At 42.7% G+C, this 22,876-nt stretch overlaps 1 protein-coding gene across 1 annotated transcript in view; it reads right to left on the reverse strand.

Annotated features, from left to right (window-relative positions):
* dis3 (DIS3 exosome endoribonuclease and 3'-5' exoribonuclease) overlaps positions 1–22,876 on the reverse strand; it is a 53,252-nt gene that overhangs the window by 15,431 nt on the left and 14,945 nt on the right. Inside the window, exons 6-15 of the mRNA XM_048532355.1 lie at positions 22,377–22,532; positions 21,619–21,732; positions 21,365–21,502; positions 19,260–19,406; positions 16,666–16,782; positions 14,154–14,255; positions 13,843–13,907; positions 13,416–13,500; positions 11,290–11,417; positions 10,506–10,592 (exon numbers count right to left, since the gene is read on the reverse strand). Of these exons, the coding sequence (XP_048388312.1) occupies positions 10,506–10,592; positions 11,290–11,417; positions 13,416–13,500; positions 13,843–13,907; positions 14,154–14,255; positions 16,666–16,782; positions 19,260–19,406; positions 21,365–21,502; positions 21,619–21,732; positions 22,377–22,532 (1,139 nt within the window). The remainder of the gene's footprint in view (positions 1–10,505; positions 10,593–11,289; positions 11,418–13,415; positions 13,501–13,842; positions 13,908–14,153; positions 14,256–16,665; positions 16,783–19,259; positions 19,407–21,364; positions 21,503–21,618; positions 21,733–22,376; positions 22,533–22,876) is intronic.

The raw sequence follows: 22,876 nt of genomic DNA on the forward strand, positions 1-22,876 counted from the left end.
ACGAGTAGTGTACCACAAGGATCTGTTCGGGGTCCTCTTCTATTTGTGATTTTTGTAAATGAATTGGATGGAGTGGAAGGGTGGATTAGTAAGTTCGGGGACGACATGAAAGTGAGTTGTGCTGTGGACAGTGCGGAGGGCTGTTCTCGGTTACATAGGGACATTGATAGAATGCAGAGCTGGGCTGAGATGTGGCACAGATGAAGTTTAACTTTGAAAAGTGTGAGCAGACTCATTTTGGAAAGACAAACTCGAAAGTAGAATACAGGGTTAACGGAAGGATTCTTGGCAGTGTAGAGGAAAACAGGGATCTTGGGGTTGATGTCCACAGTTCCCTGGAAGTTGCCACCCAGGGGGATAGAGTTGTTAAGAATGGTGTGTTAGCTTTCATTAACAGAGGGATTGCATTCAAGAGCCGTGAAGTTATGCTCCAGCTATACAAAAGCCTGGTTAGGCCACATCTGGAGTATTGCGTCCAGTTCTGGTCGTCTCATTACAGGAAAGATGTGGAAGCATTGGAAAAATGTGCAGAGGAGATTTACCAGGATGCTGCCTGGAATGGAGGGAAGGTCTAACGAGGAAAGGTTGGGAGAGCTAGGGCTTTTTTCTTTAGAACAACAAAGGATGAGAGGTGACTTGATAGAGATGTACAAAATGATCAGAGCTATAGATAGAGTAGACAGCCAGAGACTTTTTCCTAGGGTGGAGGTAGCTTTTATGAGGGGCATAGTTTTAAAAAGTCAGTGGAAGTAGATATAGGGAGACGTCAGAGGTAGGTTCTTTACTTAGAGTGTTCGGGGCGTGGAATGCATTGCCGGAGAGGGTAGGGGAGTTGGCCTCATTAGGGGCATTTAAGCAGCTATTAGATAGGCACATGGATGACAGTACAAGGTACGGCTGGAGGTTAGATAGACCTTTGGATTAGGGTAAACGTTTGGCACAACATCGTGGCCAAAGGGCCTGTACTGTGCTGTACTGTTCTACGTTCTATCACCCAGTGGGTGGTGGGAACATGGAACTCACTGCCTGTAAAAGGTAGTAGAAACAGAAAGCCTCATAACACGTAAGAAGTACCATGATGTGCATTTGCGAAGGCATACAAAGCTATGGGCCAAGTGCTGGAAAACAGGATTAGAATAGTTAGGTGGGGTTATAACTGCTTCGGCGATAGTAGGAACTGCAGATGCTGGAGAATCTGAGATAACAAGGTGTACAGCTGGATGAACACAGCAGGCCAAGGAGCATTGGAGGAGCAGGAAGGCTGACGTTCTTCAGAAGGGTCTCGACCCCGAAACATCAGCCTTCCTCCTCCTTCAATGCCGCTTGGCCTGCTGAGTTCATCCAGCTCTACACCTTGTTATCTTAGAATAGTTAGGTGATTGTTATGGACAGCGTGGACCTAATAGATTGAAGGGTCTTTTCTCAGTACTATAGATCTTTATGACACTAACAAGTGCATGAAATGCAACCAGTTTCAAGTTTTTCTACAATTTCACATAGCACCTTGATTTTGGACTGCATCATAGTTGGATAAGAATCCTAGAATTCCCCCCTTAACAATACCTTGAATGCATCTACATGGACAACAGTAGCTGAAGACAATAATCATCATCACCTTCTCAAGAATAATTAAGAACTGGCAATAAATACTGTCTGGCTTTGAAAGCAATAGTCAAATTCAAAGAATGAAAGTAAAACATAATGAAAACAGCTTCCACATTTTTGATTTCAATATCGCATGCTTCAGCAAAAGATGTGGCTTTCCTCTCACATTCTTGCAACATAAAAGTTTTACAACAAAAGAAGATTCAAACAAATCTACAAATGACTGTTCCTGAAACATAACTTAGAAATACAACACATGAATTAGAAACAACCGATGAGGTATTGTTGACAGTTTGCTGTGTATTATTCTATATGGATTTAGAGAATAAGATGCCATTAATCAGTATTTACTGCTGTAAGGAAAGAAAAAACAAACCAAGTTAGGCTCAGAACATTCAGCTGCTCATGTTTTCAGAAAGTACAAAGGAAATTTCTAAGCATAAGATTTTGAACAACCCTGTATAATTGCAGCTCAGTGCGCAGTTAAATCATTAGGCCTACAAGAGCCTTTATCAGGGAAACTCAGTCACTGCTTAGATAGCCTGATTTAACCCAAAGTAACTTCAGTACCTCAGGTGTGGGAGGGGGTAAAAAGTAATTAAACAGAATTCTCTATGATTTCTTCTCCCTGTAAGGCAAGTTCAGAACAAAACCACACTGCATTACATAAAACAGTTCATTCAGCATAGAGTAAAATATCAACTAAGTTACATAATTTTTTGTGCAATGAGAGATCAATGGAAAAATAGGGACTTGCATTTATATCGGATCTTGTACAACCTCAAGACATTAGCACTTTACGGATGATTAAGTACTCTGAAGCATAGTTTAGGCTGCAATTAAAACACGATCCAACTTGTATGTAAAAAGCTCCCACAAATAACAATGTTATAATGGTCAGATAATCTGATTCCTATGGTGCTGTTTGAAGGATAAATATTAGCTGGGGTATTGCAGATAATTTCCTCGTTGTCCTGTAAAGTAAGTGTTGTTGGATCTTTTATGTCAATCCAAATAGAGATGCGGTCTTGGTATAACGGTTCATCCAAAAGGCAGCATGTCCAATAATGCAGTATCCTGAATGCTGCACTGATTAAGCCAGCCCAGCTTTTTACGCTCAGGTCTTGACTTGGACCCCAAAACATTCTTACTCAACTAATAAAAGAATAATCCATATAAGCACAAAAATTCTGAAATGTTAAGATTAAACACTTACATAGTTTTCACTTCTACAGAACAGATTCAAATCACATTATGGAAAGAAAATCAATTTTGCTACTTCATTAAATATCAGTTACTAACTGGAAGTGAGTTTGTTCGCTGAGCTGGAAGGTTAGTCTTCAGAAGTTTCGTCACTTTTTTTTATTTGAAGAAATATACTTTATTCGTAAGATGTACAAAAAATAAAACATATTTACACACCTACCCAGTCATGCAAGCCGCTCCGGGTTACCCAGCGGGCACATACACCAACTAAAGGAAAAGAACAAAGAAGGAAAAAAAAACAAAGCAAAGAAAACACCCCGCACAGTCCCCGTTGGCCCCCTGACCAGTTGGGGAAGGCGCCAGCTGGGCTCAGTTACCAGATAGGGTTCTTTTTCCTATTCTGGACGAGGGGTTTCATACGGTGGTCTTTCCCCACCACGCCTTGGCGGCGGCTGCCCCAAGCTTTAGCGTGTCCCTCAGCGCATAGTCCTGGACCTTGGAGTGCGCCAGTCTGCAACATTCGGTCGGGGTCAGTTCTTTCAGCTGGAAGACCAGCAAGTTGCGGGCAGACCAAAGAGCGTCTTTCACCGCATTGATGGTCCTCCAGGCGCAGTTGATGTTGGTCTCGGTGTGCGTCCCCGGAAACAGCCCGTAGAGCACGGAGTCCTGCGTCACGGAGCCGCTCGGGACGAACCTCGACAAATACCACTGCATCCCCCTCCAGACCTCCTGCGCATAGGCACACTCCAGAAGGAGGTGATCGACAGTCTCGTCCCCCCCCGCAGCCACCTCGAGGGCAGCGTGCGGTGGTGCAGAGATTCCGGGCATCCATAAAGGATCTCACTGGCAGAGCCCCTCTCACCGTCAGACAAGCAATGTCCTTGTGCTTGTTTGAAAGTTCTGGCGATGAGGCATTCTGCCAAACGACTTTGGCAGTCTGCGTGGGGAACCACACGACGGGATCCACCCTCTCCTATTCCCGAAGGGTCCCGAGGAAACTACGTGCTGACCACTGGCTGACAGCCTTGTGGTCAAAGGTGTTTCCTTTCAAAAATTTCTCCACGAAGGACAGGTGGTACGGAACGGTCCAACTACTCGGAGCGTTCCGCGGCAACGAGGCCAGGCCCATCCTTCGCAACACCGGGGACAGGTAGAACCTCAGTAAGTAGTGGCACTTGGTGTTTGCGTACTGAGGATATACGCACAGCTTGATGCAGCCGCACACAAAGGTAGCCGTCAGGGCGAGGGTGGCGTTCGGTACGCCCTTTCCCCCATTTCCCAGGGCTTTGTACATGGTGTCCCTGCGGACCTGGTCCATCCTCAACCCCCAAATGAAGTGGAAGATGGCCCGGGTGACTGCAGCGGCGCAGGTCCAAGGAATAGGCCAGGCCTGCGCCACATACAACAGTACCGAAAGCCCCTCGCACCTGACAACCAGGTTCTTACCCACGATGGAGGGGGACCGGAGCGTCCACCTGCCCAGCTTCTGCTTCAATTTGGTGATACGCTCCTCTCAAGTCTTAGTGCACGCCCCAGCTCCACCAAACCAAACACCCAGCACCTTCAGGTAGTCTGTCCTGACGGTGAAGGGGATGAAGGAGCGGTCGTCCCAGTTCCCAAAGAACATGACCTCGCTCTTACCCCTATTGACTTTGGCACCTGAGGCCAGTTCAAACTGGCCGCAGATGTCCAATAGCCTACTCACCGACCGACGATCGGTGCAGAACACGGCGACATCGTCCATGTACAGGGAGGTCTTGACCTGAAGGCCTCCGCTGCCTGGGATAGTCACGCCCTTCAGGCTCACGTCCTTCCTGATGGAGGCGGCAAAGGGCTCCACACAGCACACGAACAAGGCAGGAGAGAGCGGGCAGCCTTGCCTGACTCCAGATCTGACAGGAAAACTGTCTGATTACCACCCGTTGATCGAGACTGCACTAACAATGTTGGCGTAGAGCAGCCGGATCCAATTACGGATGCCCTCCCCGAACCCCAATTTGGAGAGGACGTCCGTCATGTAAGCATGAGATACCCTGTCGAAGGCCTTCTCCTGGTCCAGGCTGACGAGGCAGGTGTCCACCCGCCTGTCCTGTACGTAGGCGATCGTATCCCTGATGAGCGCGAGGCTCTCAGCGATCTTCCTGCCCGGCACAGCACAGGTTTGGTCAGGGTGAATCACTGACTCCAGGACAGACCTGACCCGGTTGGCTATGACCTTGGCCAGGATTTTGTAGTCCACGTTCAAAAGTGAAATGGGACGCCAATTCTTAATTTCTTCCCTCTCCCCCTTCCTCTTGTAAATGAGGGTGATGATGCCCTTCCTCATGGATTTGCACATTTCCCCTGCCCGAAGCACACTATTGTACACCTCCAGCAGGTTCTGGCCGACCAGGCCCCACAGAGCGGAATACAACTCGACCGGTAAGCTGTCGCTTCCGGAGTCCTATTCCTCTCCAAGGACTTGAGGGCTCTGGTCAGCTCGTCCAGGGTTATCGGCCGGTCCAGCCACTCCCTCATGCCGTCGTCTAAGACCTCCATGATAGACGACAGGAACGACTCGGAGGCCGTGCTGTCCGTGGGCTTCGTGTCGTACAGTCCGGCATAGAAGGATCTGCTGATCCTCAAAATGTCAGGCCGAGACGACGTCACCGAGCCGTCGTCCTCCTTCAGCCGGCTAAGCACAGAGTTCTCTTTGTGCACCTTCTGAAAGAAGAAACACGAACACGTCTCGTCCTGCTCCACGGAGCGGACCCTGGACCGGAAGATTATCCGGGAGGCCTCCGCCACGAAGAGCGAGGCTTGCTGGCCCCTCACCTCGCGGAGGTCCTCCGTGACATCGACCCCCATCAACTGTGGAAGGAGCAGGTTCTGCACCCTTTTCTGGAGTCGCGACAGCTTTCCCCGCGTCTCTCTTGCCTTCTGAACACCCTTGAGGACAAAGAACCTCTTGATGTTCTCCTTCACCGTCTCCCACCAGTCGCCTGGAGATTCAAAGAGGGGTTTCACGGTTCTCCAACCGGCGTACTCCCTCTTAAGCTCCTCGACGTTCTCTGGGGTCAACAGAGTCGTGTTGAGCTTCCACGTCCCCTTGCCGGCCGGCTGGTCGTCCTGTAAGTGACAGTCGGCCAGCAGGAGGCAGTGGTCAGATAAGAACACCGGCTCGACGCTGGTGGACCTGACCGAGAACGTCCGTGACACAAACAGCAAGTCTACCCTTGAGCGGATAGACCCGTCTGGCCGCGACCAGGTGTACCTCTGCTGCGCTCCGTCTGCAGGGGTGCTGAAGACGTCGAGCAGCTTGGCGTCCTTCACCGTGCCCATCAGGAATCTGGACGTGACGTCCAGTTGACTCCCCCCACCCGCTGTCCCCACGCCGGATCTTCCATCTGCATCAATGATGCAGTTGAAGTCTCCGCCTAGGATGACCGGCCTGGACGTAGCCAGCAGGGGTGGAAGCCGCTGCAGGACGGCCAACCGCTCACTCCGTACCGCTGGGGCGTACACGTTGATCAGCCTCAGGAGAGCGTTCCTACAGGTGACGTCAGCCACTAGGAGGCGTCCCCCCACCACCTCCTGAACTTGAGAGATGGTGAAGTTGCGCCCCTGCAGCAGAATAGCCAGGCCCGAGGAGCGACAGTCGTTGCCCCCCGACCAGATCGAAGGCCCACAGGTCGAGGCACCGGACCATTTCCCGTACCTGCTGAGGTGCGGTATCCCGCACTCTTGCAGAAACAGGAGGTCCGCCTCGATGGTGGTCAGGTAGGCCAACGTGGACACACATCTTGTGGTGGATTTGACGCTGTGCATGTTAATGCTCGCAACTCGTACCCCCATTGTGGGCAGTGACCGCAATACCCTCCCCAAGTCCAAGGTCCAGCCCCTCCATCTGTCCCTTCATGCCCATTGCCCGGGCTAACTGCTGGACGCTCTCCGGGCTCAGGAAACCGTCCGTGCTGCCTTCCGGGTGGCATCTCCCCGTCAGGGGTGCGGAGGCAGGAGGGTCCGGCTCCGGGTCAGGCTGGGGACGCGCTGTTTCCTCCTTCCCGCCTGGAAGTTCCGGGGGGCCCTCCAGTGCTCCAGCGGCACTTGACTGGGTGTCGGAGGGAGCCTCAGGGCGCCTCCCGTCACCTGGAAGCGGGGTACTGCTTTCCTTCTCCCTCAAGATCTTTAACTTCTGCTTCGGGTGGGCCCTCTCCGAATCCCCCTCGTCAGAGGAGCTCTTCTAGCCCCCCTGTAGCTGCCTCTTCCCGCCTGACGGTTGCGGTTCCTGGGCCCGTTGACGCACCTTCCTCCTCGCTTTCCGGACTGTTGTCCACTCCCCTGGGTCGCCTGTCGCCGCCTCCATCGACTCCGGGTTGTCGGGGGGGGGGGGGGGGGGATCGGAGCCTGCAGGGGTGCTTTGCTGGCCTCGGGCCCATCCTGCGGGGCTGGGCCCTCCTGCACGGCCTGGCCCTCCTGCACATTAGTGGGGTCCTTGCTGGGCCCTGGTGCCTTCCTCTCCTCCGGGGTGGCTGGCCCCGCAATGCCCCTGCCAGCGACCTGGGCGTAGGTGGTCCCCTGCCGCGGGCATGCCCTATAGAGGTGGCCCGCTTCCCCACAAAGGTTGCAGCTTTTCTCTTGTGGGCAATCCTTTGTAAGGTGTCCCTCCTCCCTGCAGTTCCTGCAGATGGTGGCTTTGCAGTCGGCCGCCACGTGACCTGACCTACTACAGGCATGGCAGACTTTAGGTTGCCCTGCATAGGTCAGGTAGCCCCTGCTCCCGCCGATCGCGAAGCTGGATGGTGGGTGTACGACATTCCCGTCCGCGCCCATCCTCAGCGTCACCTTGACCTGCCTCTTACTCGTCCAGATGCCAAAGAGGTCCATGATGTCAGTTAGGTCCCCTCCCACCTTCACGTACCTTCCGAGGAAGGTCAGGACATCAACTGCTGGCACATGCGGGTTGTACATATGTACAGTCACCATACGGCTCGTCTGCGCTGGCATCACAAACAGTGGGACAGCGGTCAATACAGAGAGGGGGCCCTCACCTCCTTTCTCCTTGAAAACCTCCAGGAAGTGCTCGCAAAGCTTGGCACTCCTGAAGGTCACGTCGTAAAAACCTCCTCCGGGGAAATCCTGCAGGCAGTAAATGTCCGCAGCAGCGAACCCACAACAGTCCAACAGGACCCTCTTCACGAAGAAGGTGCGGTCCACAGGTGCACCTTCATCCACCTTCTTTACAGAAACACGGATGGTGTTCCGGATCCCCTGAGCTGGGGCACGAGCACTTGCCGCAGCCATTGTTGCAGGTTGGCTGCTCCCCTGAACCAGCGTTAGGCCGAAGCCAGCATTAAGATCCATTGGTTGCAAGGGTGCACAGCCAACCCGACGTCCTCCTTTCACCTCCAACACAGCACTCTCCTCCTCTCGGTCCACAAGAGGATGGGTCTTTATTTTGTTCCAGATGTAAGCTGGTTCACTGAGCTTGAAGGTTTGTTCCCAGATGTTTCGTCACCATTCTAGGTAACATCATCAGTGAGCCTCCGATGAAGCGCTGGTGCTATGTCCCACTTTCTATTTATCTGTTTCGGTTTCCTTGGGTTGGTGATGTCATTTCCTGCATTGGTGATGTCATTTCCCGTTCTTTTTCTTAGAGGATGGTAGATTGGCTCCAAATCAATGTGTTTGTTGATGGAGTTCCGGTTGGAATGCCATGCCTCTGGGAATTCTCGTGCATGTCTCTGTTTGGCTTGTCCTAGGATAGATGTGTTGTCCCAATCAAAGTGGTGTCCTACCTCATCTGTATGTAACGATACTATTGATAGTGGGTCATGTCGTTTTGTGGCTAGTTGATGTTCATGTATCCTGGTGGCTAGCTTTCTGCCTGTTTGTCACAGTTCTTGCAAGGTATTTTGTAAATGACGTTCGTTTTGCTTGTTGTCTGTATAGGATCTTTTGAGTTCAATAGCTGCTGTTCTGGTGTGTTGGTGGGTTTGTGGGCTACCCTGATGCCAAGAGGTCCGAGTAGTCTGGCAGTCATTTACGAAATGTCTTTGATGTAGGGGAGAGTGGTTATGGTTTCTGGGCCCGTTTTGTCTGTTTGTTTGAGTTTGTTGCTGAGAAATCGGCGGACTGTGTTCATTGGGTACCCATTCTGTTTGAATACGCTGTATAGGTGATTTTTTTCTGCTCTTCATAGTTCCTCTGTGCTGCAGTGTGTGGTGGCTCGTTGGAATAATGTTCTAATGCAGCTTCGTTCATGGGTGTTGGGATGGTTGCTCCTTTAGTTCAGTATTTGGTCCGTATGTGTTGTTTTCCTGTAGATGCTGGTTTGAAGTTCCCCATTGACTGTTCGGTCTACTAGCCACCAGGATACATGAACATCAACTAGCCACAAAACGACATGACCCACTATCACTAGTATCCTTTACATACAGATGAGAAAGGACACCACTTTGATTGGGACAACATATCCATCCTAAGTGGTGTCCTTCCTCATCTGTATGTAACGATACTAGTGATAGTGGGTCATGTCGTTTTGTGGCTAGTTGATGTTCATGTATCCTGGTGGCTAGTGGACCGAACAGTCAATGGGGAACTTCAAACCAGCGTCTACAGGAAAACAACACATCCGGACCAAATACTGAACTAAAGGAGCAACCATCCCAACACCCACGAACGAAGCTGCATTAGAACATTATTCCAACGAGCCACCACACACTGCAGCACAGAGGAACTATGAAGAGCAGAAAAAAATCACCTATACAGAGTATTCAAACAGAATGGGTACCCAATGAACACAGTCCGCCGATTTCTCAGCAACAAACTCAAACAAACAGACAAAACGGGCCCAGAAACCATAACCACTCTCCCCTACATCAAAGACATTTCATAAATGACTGCCAGACTACTCGGACCTCTTGGCATCAGGGTAGCCCACAAACCCACCAACACACCAGAACAGCAGCTATTGAACTCAAAAGATCCTATACAGACAACAAGCAAAACGAACGTCATTTACAAAATACCTTGCAAGAACTGTGACAAACACTACATTGGACAAACAGGCAGAAAGCTAGCCACCAGAATACATGAACATCAACTAGCCACAAAACGACATGACCCACTATCACTAGTATCCTGACATACAGATGAGGTAGGACACCACTTTGATTGGGACAACATATCCATCCTAAGATAAGCCAAACAGAGACATGCACGAGAATTCCTAGAAGCATGGCATTCCAACTGGAACTCCATCAACAAACACATTGGCTCCAGATCAATCTACCATCCTCTAAGAAAAAGAACAGGAAATGACATCACCAACCCAAGGAAACCTAAACAGATAAATAGAAAGCGAGACATAACACCAGCGCTTCATCGGAGGCTCACTGATAATGTTACCTAGAATGGTGATGAAACGCCTGAAAACTAACCTTCTAGCTCAGCGAGCAAACTTACATCCAGAAACTCAACCTGAGCTACAAATCTTCTCAAAACTCACTATCAGTTACTATAATCACTGAATATGTTACTTCATTGTATTTCTCAAAATTAACTGTGTGAAAATAAATGTAATCTAAAAGGTAAAAGTCTATATTTTCTGTATTTTGATTAATTTTGACTATTACAACACAGGAATAAAAAATTCTTCAAAATGAAATGAACTGATCTCAAAGCTACCCAATATTTAAATCTGCAATACATACTTTAATTCTTTGGTTTGTAGGTCGATAGGATCATGGGTTTCACTGTCTATGTGAAATCGCACTTCAGGAGAAGACAGTGTGAGCGCACTGGAAACAAAAACAGATTTCAATTAAACCACAATTACATTCCTCTAGTAACTAAGGCTCATAATTTGAGAACAAAATAGCAGTCAGCACTGACTGAATTACACAGTTAACTTAATTACTGCTGCTCAAATGGCCCTCTCAACTTCTGCACTATGATGTCAAGTTGAATATGGCAAAACCATTACCTTGTAACACATGCTGTGGAGTTCAAGTTAAATTAAGTGCCTGATCAAATTTAAATTTGAATGCCCTCACTTAATTTGATCAGTAAATCATTTTTCAAGATTACTTTTACTGTTTTTTTTTGTTGTGTTAGTTGCAGGATAATTCTGTTAAGTATATAGACAACTTCCCTGCACGTTGAATAATGTTACAATGGCCCAGATATTCTAATCAGGGTTGGAACCCTTAGGTCTGTGATTTTGGTTGTAGTTGGTGGAGGATGACTAGTGATTTGAGTGCTCAGTATAATAACTAATACTGACAAACAGGCTTTTAATTCTCTAACTTTTCTTGGGTAACTACCAGCTTAAATCAGTCTGGATTCTCCAAATTATCACATGGCTTCAATCCATAACGTTCTGACATAGAAGCAAAATGTAAGTCTACAGAAAGCCCTGAACTAAATGATTCAATTTTAATAAAATAATATTTTGTGTACATTTGAAAGAAGAAAATTTAAAACATTTAAACTCACCCATTGTCAATTCTTCTCTTTTTCAGAATTTTTGCTAGTTTATTTAAACGACGAAGTCCTAATGTAACCTCATCATTCATGCTTTCATCATCAATTCTCATTTGTGCTTCAGCATACGTGAGTGATGCCTGTTAAACAAACGTGCAAAATTAAATAGATATAAGTACAAAATTTATACACAGCCTCCAGAATGCAATAGCATTCAGAGTGAAATTGCACTTACTTAAACTAGTTAACTTAACTCCAATGGCCATCTCTCAATGAAAACCAATACTTTCCTTACATTGCTGCTTGGACATACTACGCCAGATTTTTCCAATGAGTGGCAATCTCATGTAGAAAGATATTTTAGGAAAGAGAGTGCCACATTTCTCAGACAAGATTCAGATCCAGTCTCCCTCAGAAAGGCAAAGCCATTCCTCCATTCTGACAGTTCTGTCATAGTGCAGAATTGTCAGAAGAAGCAAACCATGTCCCCTTTCCACAGCAGGTAGCTGCCAATTTGAAGATACAGACAGCCACTTTGACAGCTACTGTCAAACAGTACCTAAGAGTGATGGTTGCATCCCAGGTGGGTTGGGGAACAAAGGTGAAGGGTAAGTTGGGTACCACCTTGGAGGGGGCTTAGGATGACAAGTGGTATAGATGCAAGGCGGCAAGGTAAGTGATCCTATTTTCAGACTGTAGGTTGTCGTGGGCGTGGGGCAATTCTTGGCCAATTGCAGGTGTTGGATCAGGATGGGAGCAAGGGAGAGTGTGAGAGAGACAGAGCCAGACAGCATGAGAGAGCAAGCACAAGCCAGAGAGCACGCGGGTAAGGGAACGCACGCAAGCGAGTGCACACGAAAGAGGCGGGGACGTTGGTTGGTTGGTGATGTGTGCTGGCTGCAGGTGAGGAAGGGGTGTGCAGCAGACAGCAGGCAAGGTATCTCAAGTCAGGCATGAAACAGGAAATGAGTTTGTTGAGTTCAGGATTCCCAGATCAAGGACAAGGGGGTCGGAGGTGAAAGGTATTACAGGGTCGGTTTAATAGTAACCGAGGAGTCAGACTGTGTATGCAAAAGTCCAACATTTCCCATGTTAACTACTTAATTTTATCAGAACTCACAAATTCTCTCATTTAATGGAGACTTTTGGGAGCTTCCAGACATATGGAAATTGCCCGGTGCATACAGAAATACTTGTAATACTCCCATCTATGGGCGTCTGGCATGTGGAAAACCCAGCTACTTTAATATACAGAGGCTAGGATTACTTGACCATTTATTTTTCAGATCACATTAGAACTGTTATAGTAATTTTTGCTGCTAGCCTTTTTTTATTTAAATGGATATTATTCCGCAATTAAACTACAAATGTATTCAACAGCTCTTGAGACAACATTGTTACACCTGGCCGAATGTTTTGTTTTCTCGTCAACAAATAAACAACAGGCTATTGTGTCTGAATACAAAGGCTATTGAGATTTAATAGGATAATACCATAGAATGTTGTACATATTAAATAGTTTAGAAGCTAAGAAAGCTTAAAAGTAAAAAACACTAACTTTTCATATTTGATTTTATCAACATTTCATTATCAGCTGCAAATTTATCTCTTATTAATTGACAGTTGACTATCATCCTGTGATCTAAAAAGGGACATTTAAGAATTAAAATGTGTAAGGTTCAAAAACGTTTCCCGTATTCATCCAAATTTATTGCTAAGAAGTAGAATGTGTGTTTGCATTTCAAAATTATGACCAATGAAATTAAAACAGAAAATGCTGGAGTCACTGAAATATAGCAGCATCTGTGTAGAAAGTAAGTTAATGGTTCAAGTATGATATGACTTTTTTGGACTCAAAGTGCAAATTCTGTTGGCAGATCTGTTCAGTTGCCCCAACGTTTCCTGTTTTTATTTCAATTTTTGATGATCTGCAGTAGTTTGCTTTTACATAAGTAATGAAGTTGCTTATGTTACATTATATTTTAAATAGAGCTTTGAGATCACCTTCTCTTTTACTCTTTGTTGTTTGCCTGGTCTGTCACTTCAGCCACATAACCAGAAGATTAAGTAGCCATATTAGGGAAAATAGAGTGCATAAAAACATTTCCTGGGCTCAGGACTTCAAAATATTACTTTACCTTTGAATTAATAACACTTTTTGTACACACAGTATGTAGAATTTCAGCATTGTGTGTCACTTCCCAAATACAAGAAAATGCAAACCTATAAAATAAATGAACACAAGTCACTACCAATATCTTCAAGTTAGAAAATAAAGGCACTGATATATCAGATTACTATGAACTTAATCTGTTGTTGTCCTTGGCTATAGGTCTTAAGGAGTCAACAACTTCATCCCCTGTACATGACTTATTTTCTGGGTGTCAGAAACAGAGAATGCTAAAAATCTCATCTCAAGTAACCACTGAAGGCAATTGCCAAAGTGGAAAGAAGGAAAGACAGAAGGAAAGGGTTGTCATTCAATTAGAGTTTCTCAATGCTAACTTAAGATCAGGAAACAAGCAAGTACAAATATAGTACATGCACAGACAAAAAAAAAGTTACCTCTCAACACTGGATCTTAAAGAGCAAAGATTTGAGCTCAGTAATTCAGGAACCATGTCAATTCTCTATTGGAAATCAAATAAAACAGTATTACTGCTATTGTGTCAGCTTCTTTCCCTATCCTTGTACTGAAGGTAAACACCTCTAGACTAGTTCCATGACTGAGACAAGACAAACACATCTCTTGAAAAGTTGATACTATCATAGCTGAATTGCCAGAAAACAAATATTGTTTAGCACAAACCAAGTCCAATTAAAAACACTGCATTTCAGATCTATGATAGTTATTATTAGAGTTGTAGGATCCTTACCTTGTCACAAAGATATACTGTGGTCCCTCGATTTGCTGACTCCTGATCCAGAGCATTACCAGGACGGATAAAGTGGCTTACATCTGCTATATGTACTCCAACCTGTTTTTGAACATTCATAGATATATTGCCATTTCTAAAGTGCTCAGACAACATTTCAAATCACATTCAAATGGAGGAATGAAATAAAACGGCCACTTACAACCTCATGCGGTATTGTCGAGCTGAAGACATTCAACCTCAAAATGTTTAAGAGCATATTATGCTTTACAGTTTATGAAACTAACACGTTGCAAACATAAATAGGTTAACAAGTTATAGAATACAAAATTGTTTGGAGCATGAAGTCTCTGAAGTTCAGTTCTTGTCTCAACATTGTTCAGTGAATTATTTTACTACATTGTACTACATAAAAACAATGCGATCATAACAGGCAGAAACAAATTAAGTTCAAGCACACCCAAGTATGTCGGCTAGTCTTTCTAATAATATTGTAATGAGAAATGAAGGAACAAGCTACTTAATTGCTCAGTTTCAATATTAAGAAATTTCTGCCCAATTTTGCTCATTTCAATACTTGTACTGTATTTTCCCCATTTGCTGGAACTGAAGATAATCTGAACAATTGGTTCAGAGTTTCAATCAACTTACTAACTATGCTTAATTCAAATGATGATGTATGTGGACAACAGTTATTGTTTAAAATTAATACTTCAAGATAGTGTTGGGGAGAGGTGTCAAAGCGCAGTCTCCAGTTCTGTGTTCAGCAGTACAACTGACATTTATTCAGAGCTCTTTCACCAGAACTGTGGGAGAGGCCAGAGACTGCACCTAATCTGGCTTTCACATGGGGCCCAGTAGCCTCTTAAATACAGCTCAGATTGGAAGTCATGACACTCTAGCTTTCCTAATAAAGTACAGAATATGTATACACATTACAGTGATTACACACAACACTGACATTAGTACTTGCCACATCTCCTCTGATCTACACATTCAATCCAGTGGATACACCGATCAATGACGGACAACTTCATGGTAAGTTTTAAGCTTTCCCATTATCTCATGATGTTCATCAGATCCTCTAATACCTGTCCTTGGGCTCTTTTCAATATATCTTATTGACCACATTCCATAAGGAATTGTTATGTCCCTTCCCAGACATTTAGCAGCTGCATGGTATACTTGATTGATACGAAAAATTCCTTGAGGGAAGGAAACTGCCGTCCTTACCTGGTCTGGCCTACATGCGACTCTAGACCCACAGCAATGAGGCTGACTCTTAACTGTCCTCTGGGCAATTAATGCTGGCCTAGCCAATGATACCCTCATCCCATGAACGAATAAAAAAAGTTGGGTCATACAATTCATATCCTTTACTGTCCTTAGTATAGAAATTAACATCCTTTTAATCATCTACCATTCTTATAATATTTGTAATATCCATTTTAATTTAGTTACTTATCAAGTTATACATAGTTAAATCGAATACTATGATTCCGTTACAGCTTCCTTCTTATCCCATTTGAGAGAGTTAAACAAACCCAGACTCTGAGAGGTTTAAAGTGGCAATTGTTTGTTCTCTCGCAGTCTTAGTGGCCCTGATTCACCATTGTTTCTGCCCGCCTTGTCATGTGATTTTTCTGTTGCTACTGATACAAGGTTATCTTGTTTATACTTTTCTGTTGTTTTGCAAGACAAAAAAAAACAGATCTTGGAAAGGTGTTTGTCGAAACCAGTCTCTCCATCCAGGACCAACTATCTATAAAAATCTAATTCCTCAATATCTAATAAATTTAAACTTCTGTTATTGTATGAATATGTGTCTGCTTTAATACGTAACTACAATTACTTCAAATCCTTCATCCCAGGTAGGTCAAGCTTTCCCACCTTTCTATTTCACATAAAATCTGGACATCTCAAATCAGATGGTTTTCATCTGAGCAACCTCATGACAGTCTTGCTGTTTGCATTCTAGCCCCATCTTGCTACATGCAGAGGCGTTGTGGTGAAGGCCACTATTAGAGTTATATGAAACACACATCAGCTAAAACTTTCTTCGACTGTGTCAATCAACAAGAAAATCTCGAAAAGCTATATTGTCTGAATCAATCATGGGCAACTACAACAGATAGGTTAGATGGCACCAATACCAGGTGGAATTGAGAACTGAAAATGTCTTATTATTCCATCTTTCAACTGAATGACTTCAACTTTTTATTTCAAACTTTGTCACATTAAGAATTACTAGTATAGAAAGCAATTGGATCATTTATTTTTATATTCTTATTTTGTTAACTTACTTACAACATTTGGGTTTCCAAGTAATGAAAACAGTGGCTTGGTCAGTTCAGATTTTTTTCTCTTTTGAGTACAGATCATAAACCTGACTTTTCACTGAAAATTTTTGCCAAAAACCTTTTGTGCCATCCATATTTCTGCTCCAATTCAAAAAGAGATTTTCTTTACCAAGCGTGTAACAAGATTCAAATGTACATTTATCAGAATTTACCTCCAGATTTCCGTTTTCTAACTCTCGACAATGCAGAGCATCATCAATATCTGTACATCCAGGAGGATCCACACTGCAGATATAGAGATGTCGGAGGTCCATCCTCTTTTTTAAATCCTGCAATTGTACAGAACAGTTAATCAATTGATAGATCTTGAGCTTTATCTATGGAGAAATAGCATGTGCTTTAAAAAAGATGTTAAATTCCATTGCTTAAGTTTTAAATGGCAAGCTGCAGACATACAAATACTATGTTCACTGTGAAGAATCTAATGAAACTAAGCTAAATTGACAACTTTAGTAAGTCATTAAACTTTGGAGATCAGGCCAAAGACTGTACACAATTGCAGGGAGCCACAATCTGGGGTAAAATAAGGTGATCTGTCCTGCAATATCATTTAAGATTCAAGGACATATATAAAAGAGAAAAAGAAATATTGATATCATGGGTATTCATCCTTCATCCAAACCAAAAGCCAGGTGAAAAAGCCATTGTTTTACCTAACAGAGATTTGCAACAGGTGGCATTCAGAGTCAATATACAAATATGTTGCAAATTTGGTTAAAATGTAGCTGACTTCGAAGATAAAAAAGTGATGAGCTTTCATATGCACAAATCAATGAGTGAACGAAAAGGGACTTACCCCCGAGAAAGCTGCCATATTTACCAATAGATTGGAAAACCCATGCAACATGGGATAAAAATCAAAAACTGTTTGAAAATAAGGCTCACAACATCATATTTAAACAAAAGAAAATCGAAATAGCAGAAGGGTCACTGGACCCAAAACATTCATTCTGCTTTCTCTCCACAAATGCTCAGAGCTTCTAAGTTTCTCCAGCAATTTCTATTATTGTTTCTGATTTCCAGTGTCTGTTGTTCTTTAGTTTTTATATTTAAATAAATGCTGGCTTAGCCAGAGAAGCCTGCATCCAGTGTTAAGGAGTTTAAAAAATATTATGACAAAATAACTTGCAGAGCAATACTTAACAGCACACAGTTGTGAGCTGCTAACTGTGGATGAACTCAGAGGGACACAAAACTGTTAGTTAAACAATGCATGGGACAATTTGTTCCAGGAAGTAACGTACCTGCAAGATATCAAAGGAATAATGATGATAATGATCACAGGTAAACAAAGAGGTTGTTTATTCATTGACCCTCTATGTCTTAAAATAAGCTATCAACACACCAGATGCATCAGAAAGGAGAGGATAATTGATATACAGAAGTCAGCTATGAACCATTAAGGACAAATTGTAGCCCATAGTGCAATCAGATCTGACAGTATATACGTGCCTTCACACTAATCATATATTACATTTATATAAACGTATTTAGGTTAATTGCATTCATTTTACACAATAAAAGCATAATCTATACTAATGATTAGATTTAGACAGCTGTAAATCTCTTAAATGCTACGTGTTCATTCATTGTGACTGAGTCCGGGAGTATAACTGCTTCTGTAATCCTTTATTCGAGGCTCCAACCCGTCATTTTTTTTTAAGACATGCTGGAATCCCTTGCTATAGTTAAGTAGTAAAAGCCACTTTGAAACTCTATTGACGTCTGTCTTGTCACTCTTTGCATTTAAAGGTCAGGAGATAGCAGGGGTCATCACAGCCCAGAAATTCCTGCAACAGAATGAATAAATAAAAGGTGCAATCTAACTCCTTCGGTTTTCTGAAGAAGGGTCCGAACTGAAACATCAACTTTCCTGCTCTTCTGATGTTTCCTGGCCTATTGTGCTCCTCCAGCTCCAGACTGTGTTATCTCCTTTGGTTCAGAAGCATGACAACTGACCTGACTACTGTATACAAAATCCTGAATAGTCTTGACAAGGAGGTAGCAGAAAAATGATTTGTCATGCCGGTGTGTCCAAAGTAGGGGGCACAGTTTAAAAATTAGACATCATTGTTTTCAGACAGAGAGGAGGTTTTGTTTCCCCTCTCAAAGGCCTGCGCAATTTTGGAACAGCACACCTCAGAAGGTGGGGTCATGAACGGCTTTAAAACAGAGGTAGATCTTGTTAGGCAAGGGAATCCAAGGTTAAAGGGATAAATAGGAATGTGAAATTTGAAAAATAAATAGATCAGCCATGATTTAACTAAATGGCAGAGAAAACTCTATGTGCCAAATGGTTTACTACTGTTCCTATCTTATATGTCTGTACATATTAAGATGGCTATTTACAGACCTTCCAGATTCAGTTAAAGGCAGAAATGGGTTGATCTGTGTTACTTAAAGCATCACCCAGCCTCCGCCTACATAGTTTTCTTTTTCAAAGGTATCCCCATGACAAACCTAATATTCATTAGAAAATTATATTAGGCTCTGACGTAGCTTTGAAATGCTGTGCCAATATGACCTCTGGCTATTTTAACAATCATCACAATAAGACCATATTAAACTAGGCAATTTTTTAAAAAAAATCCCTATTTCTCTCTCTAAATGTACTTGGTCGGGTTAATATCTGACCTATTGCATTTTCTTTTCTTAAAGTGTAAAGTTTGATAAGGAATGAAAATTTTGGTGTGCTGGACTTCACATCTTTACAAGATTGATTGAACATAGTTTAACATTTACAAACCTCTTCTGTGATTATCCATGGCATTTTGGGTAAAAAGCTAAGAACAGCCTGTGAGAAAGGCTGGTGAGGAACATCATGTTCCAGCAGAAGAACTTCAGTTTCTGTTTCTTTATCTCCAGCATTTCCAAGGCTTCTCACAAAGTGGCCCTGTTCAAATCCAAACACAGCACATAAATTTCTGGTTATTTTTGTTGCCTTTTTCCAATTTGTTTCCTTTGAGATCCTCAAGTCTACTTAAATAATGATTCTGACAGCACCAACTACTTTCCATGTCTTCCTCAAGATGCTTTCTCATCAAATGTGTTTTTGAAAGGGAGTTACTGGACAGGTAAAGCAATGCTCAGTTGAATTTCCCTTTCCTATCCAGGGATGCCAAAGCCAGCCCTAGCACTCACACTCAGAATAGGGTGAGGACTGGAATCAATCTAAAATCATCTAGTGTGCGTGGCTAAGCTGTATACACTGTTTTTCAAGTGACCATTCAGAAGGTGAGCAAAGCATCACAAACCCATCTTGAATGACTTTACATCTGAACATTTGCTTTTACAGTTGGGTTTTACAGCTCATATGCATTGTGTTAGTTGTTTAAAAGCTGAAATAAGGAAGTAATCTTGCATTGCAGAAGTTTCTGACACAGATTTCATCACAGTGAGAAACATGTCGCATCAGAAGTAAAGTTTTATGTTTTCATACTGCATGTGAACATACAATTAAGAGGTAGGGAAGACGATATGTACAATCCGTCATTTATTTACAACCGTCACCAATTGGCAACCGCAAGGTTGTAGGTGCTGGTCAATTTCAGATATATTTCATGCCACTGCACACGAGTGAGAATGTACGTTTCAAACAGGAAATAGCAAAGGAGTTTTGGAGTAAAACAAACATTAATCTTGAAAACTTGCCAATGCTAATAAAAATATGTGTTATCCTAAGAAAGGACGACCATTCAAAATTACTTCAAATCGCAAATAAAGCCAATTAGCTTGCTTTTGTTCCCCTTCCAAACTGTTTAACAAGTGATTCACAGGCCTGGATTTTGCACGGAGCAGAATGGTAAGGATGACAAAGTTCACATTTTTAAAGTCAAAAATCAGACAGCAGTGAGAATAAGCTTATACAATCTAGCGTGGCAATTCAAAAACTTGTGTCTAGGTTCTCAGCCATCAACTGAGCATTAAAGTCCACATAAGAGCATGAAAGTAAGGTAAAACCAGTAGACAGGAATGAGTTAGGACAGGTACAAAGAAATGTCTTTTTTAAAGCAACCTAATCAGTCATAATTATTTTCACACAATTTCTCTAGAATTGGAGTATTTCATTCTATCAAAGCAGAGCCCCAGTCTTTCAGATTTAGTTCATGCTGAAGACTTATTTGGAAAACGCTTTTCTTTCTGTGTCTTCAATCATTGCCACATAATCCCAACTTTACTTTCCTTGCTTCATCTGTTTTCTACATGTTGTTTAAATCTAAATTGTATTTTCCAATGTAAACTCATGTGTATCAGTCAGGATGCTTTAATCTGAATGCTTCTGAAATCTCACTATTTCTTGCCTTGCTCATGAACTCCACAGTTTCCCTCAGGTCTTAGGTGTCTGTAGATAGTAGGCCTCCTGTCAACAGCACATAAAAATCAATAACGGGTTGATGTTCATGTACGAACAGTGCTCGTTGTTCATTTCAACACGGACCACAAAATCCAGCCCATAAGGTTTCTCTAATAAACCAATTAAATGTATAATTGTTTAATTTTAAATGCAGTTGAGTTCTAACTGCCCTGTTTCCCAATAATCACTTACAATTTTCAAAACAAACTTGCAATAATTATAATGTAATTATTTACCTTTTATTAAGGCAGTTATCAGGTATCACTTGCAGTTGTCATTAATAGATTTTAGTGCGCATGAAATAAAAAGTGAAAACAGACAAGTGTATAGATCTCACTTAAAATGACATGTGCTTGAACAATTTATTACAATATTCAAACTCAGAAAATTGATATAAACTGCTCAATTTTCCTTCTCAAGCTTTATAATATCTGAATATTTTTGCTAGGAATCTTTCCCAGACAAACAAACCAAGCATATTGAACTGTTATACTTACATTGGGGTAGCGAGAATTTCTGGGCCAACCATCAATTACAACAATTATTCTCTGGTTCTCAAGAGCTGATGATTGTCGTGTTTCTATTCGAATCCTCGGAATCCTGCGGTCTGCTGGTGTGAACAAGTGTCTTGTTGACTTGAAATGTAAATAGAAAATATAGCACTAGTAATACAGATACAAAGTTTCAATTTAAGAATAATTTATTACATTACTTAAAATGCATTAATTTCTCCTCTCAAATATTCACTCACCTCCTTAATTTGTGACTTGGAAATCATGCCACAATATGGCCGCCAGTTCCTTTTAATGATCCCTACTACTTTACCAGTTGGCTTTGAAAATGTTTTAGCTGTAGCGTTCTTCAGCTTGAAGAGAAAACAAATGATTTTTTAAAGAGCTCATATTAACTTTCAGATCGACATTCTTGATCTGAACAACTTTACCAGCTGAATCAAATTTCAAAATTTTAAATACTTCCATGCATAATCATTTTTAATGCCGATGACTTTTCCTTTAGTTTAAATTTACAAAAGATTGTCACTTGTATTCTATTAGAGCACCGAAATATAATAATGTACAGAAGCTATGCAGCAAAGGGACAGATCATTTAAATCTGACACCACTAAACAGAAGTCAACACCATTTGCAAGAACAATCACAGGCAGTTGTTTTGTAGGAAATAAAGGTGGCTAATGAAATATACCTCGAGAATCACTTTCTCCTAAGTCTTTGGTCACCTATTTAGGTTTGTATTTACAAAATCGGTCCTTTGATACTAAAAGGTCCATAGCATCACTACTTCCCCCTCCCCACCTTGCCTAGAATCTTTGGTGGACAATAAGATGATTTTTACAGTTCCTACACAGATCCTTTTACTTTGAACCACTGTAATGGAGGGTTTGGTAATGAATAAATCGTATTATTATGGCAAGTTTGTCTAAAGAGAAGTTTAATTTGTGAATAATTCTGAAAGCATCATAGTGAATGCATGCATCATTAGATCCCTTACCAGGCCTGCTCCTTCATCCTCATCCGCCTCAACTTGTCCTTCATCTTGAAGTACAACAGCTGATGGCGCCACCCACATGGTTTTGGGGAGCAGTTCTACTGCCACCACGTCTTCCTGTATAGCTCGATTGAGATTCTTCAGCCCCTGTATAAGAATCTATAAAATCACAAAAGCAAAACAAATTTAGTTTCCGGGAACCAAACTTCTGAAATATACTCTTCTGCAATTACCAAAAAAATAAAATCCAGTCATCAAATTTAGAAAAACAAAATACGTAATATGTCAAATATCTAGCTATATTGATATACTGCAACCACTCCAGTTTGGAATGCTTGGGACCAAATAGTTTCTGGATGATAAAATTATACGTTAAAATGCTTAATGAGACGCATGTAAAGTAAGAATCACAATGTGATTTCCCAGAATTGTAATAAAGATAAAACATCTGACGGCAGTATTTTTTAAAAACATATCCAAGTACCATAGCATCCATGTTTCTG

The sequence above is a fragment of the Stegostoma tigrinum genome, chromosome 6, assembly GCF_030684315.1.
Source record: "Stegostoma tigrinum isolate sSteTig4 chromosome 6, sSteTig4.hap1, whole genome shotgun sequence".
NCBI classification, from domain to species: Eukaryota; Metazoa; Chordata; class Chondrichthyes; order Orectolobiformes; family Stegostomatidae; genus Stegostoma; species Stegostoma tigrinum.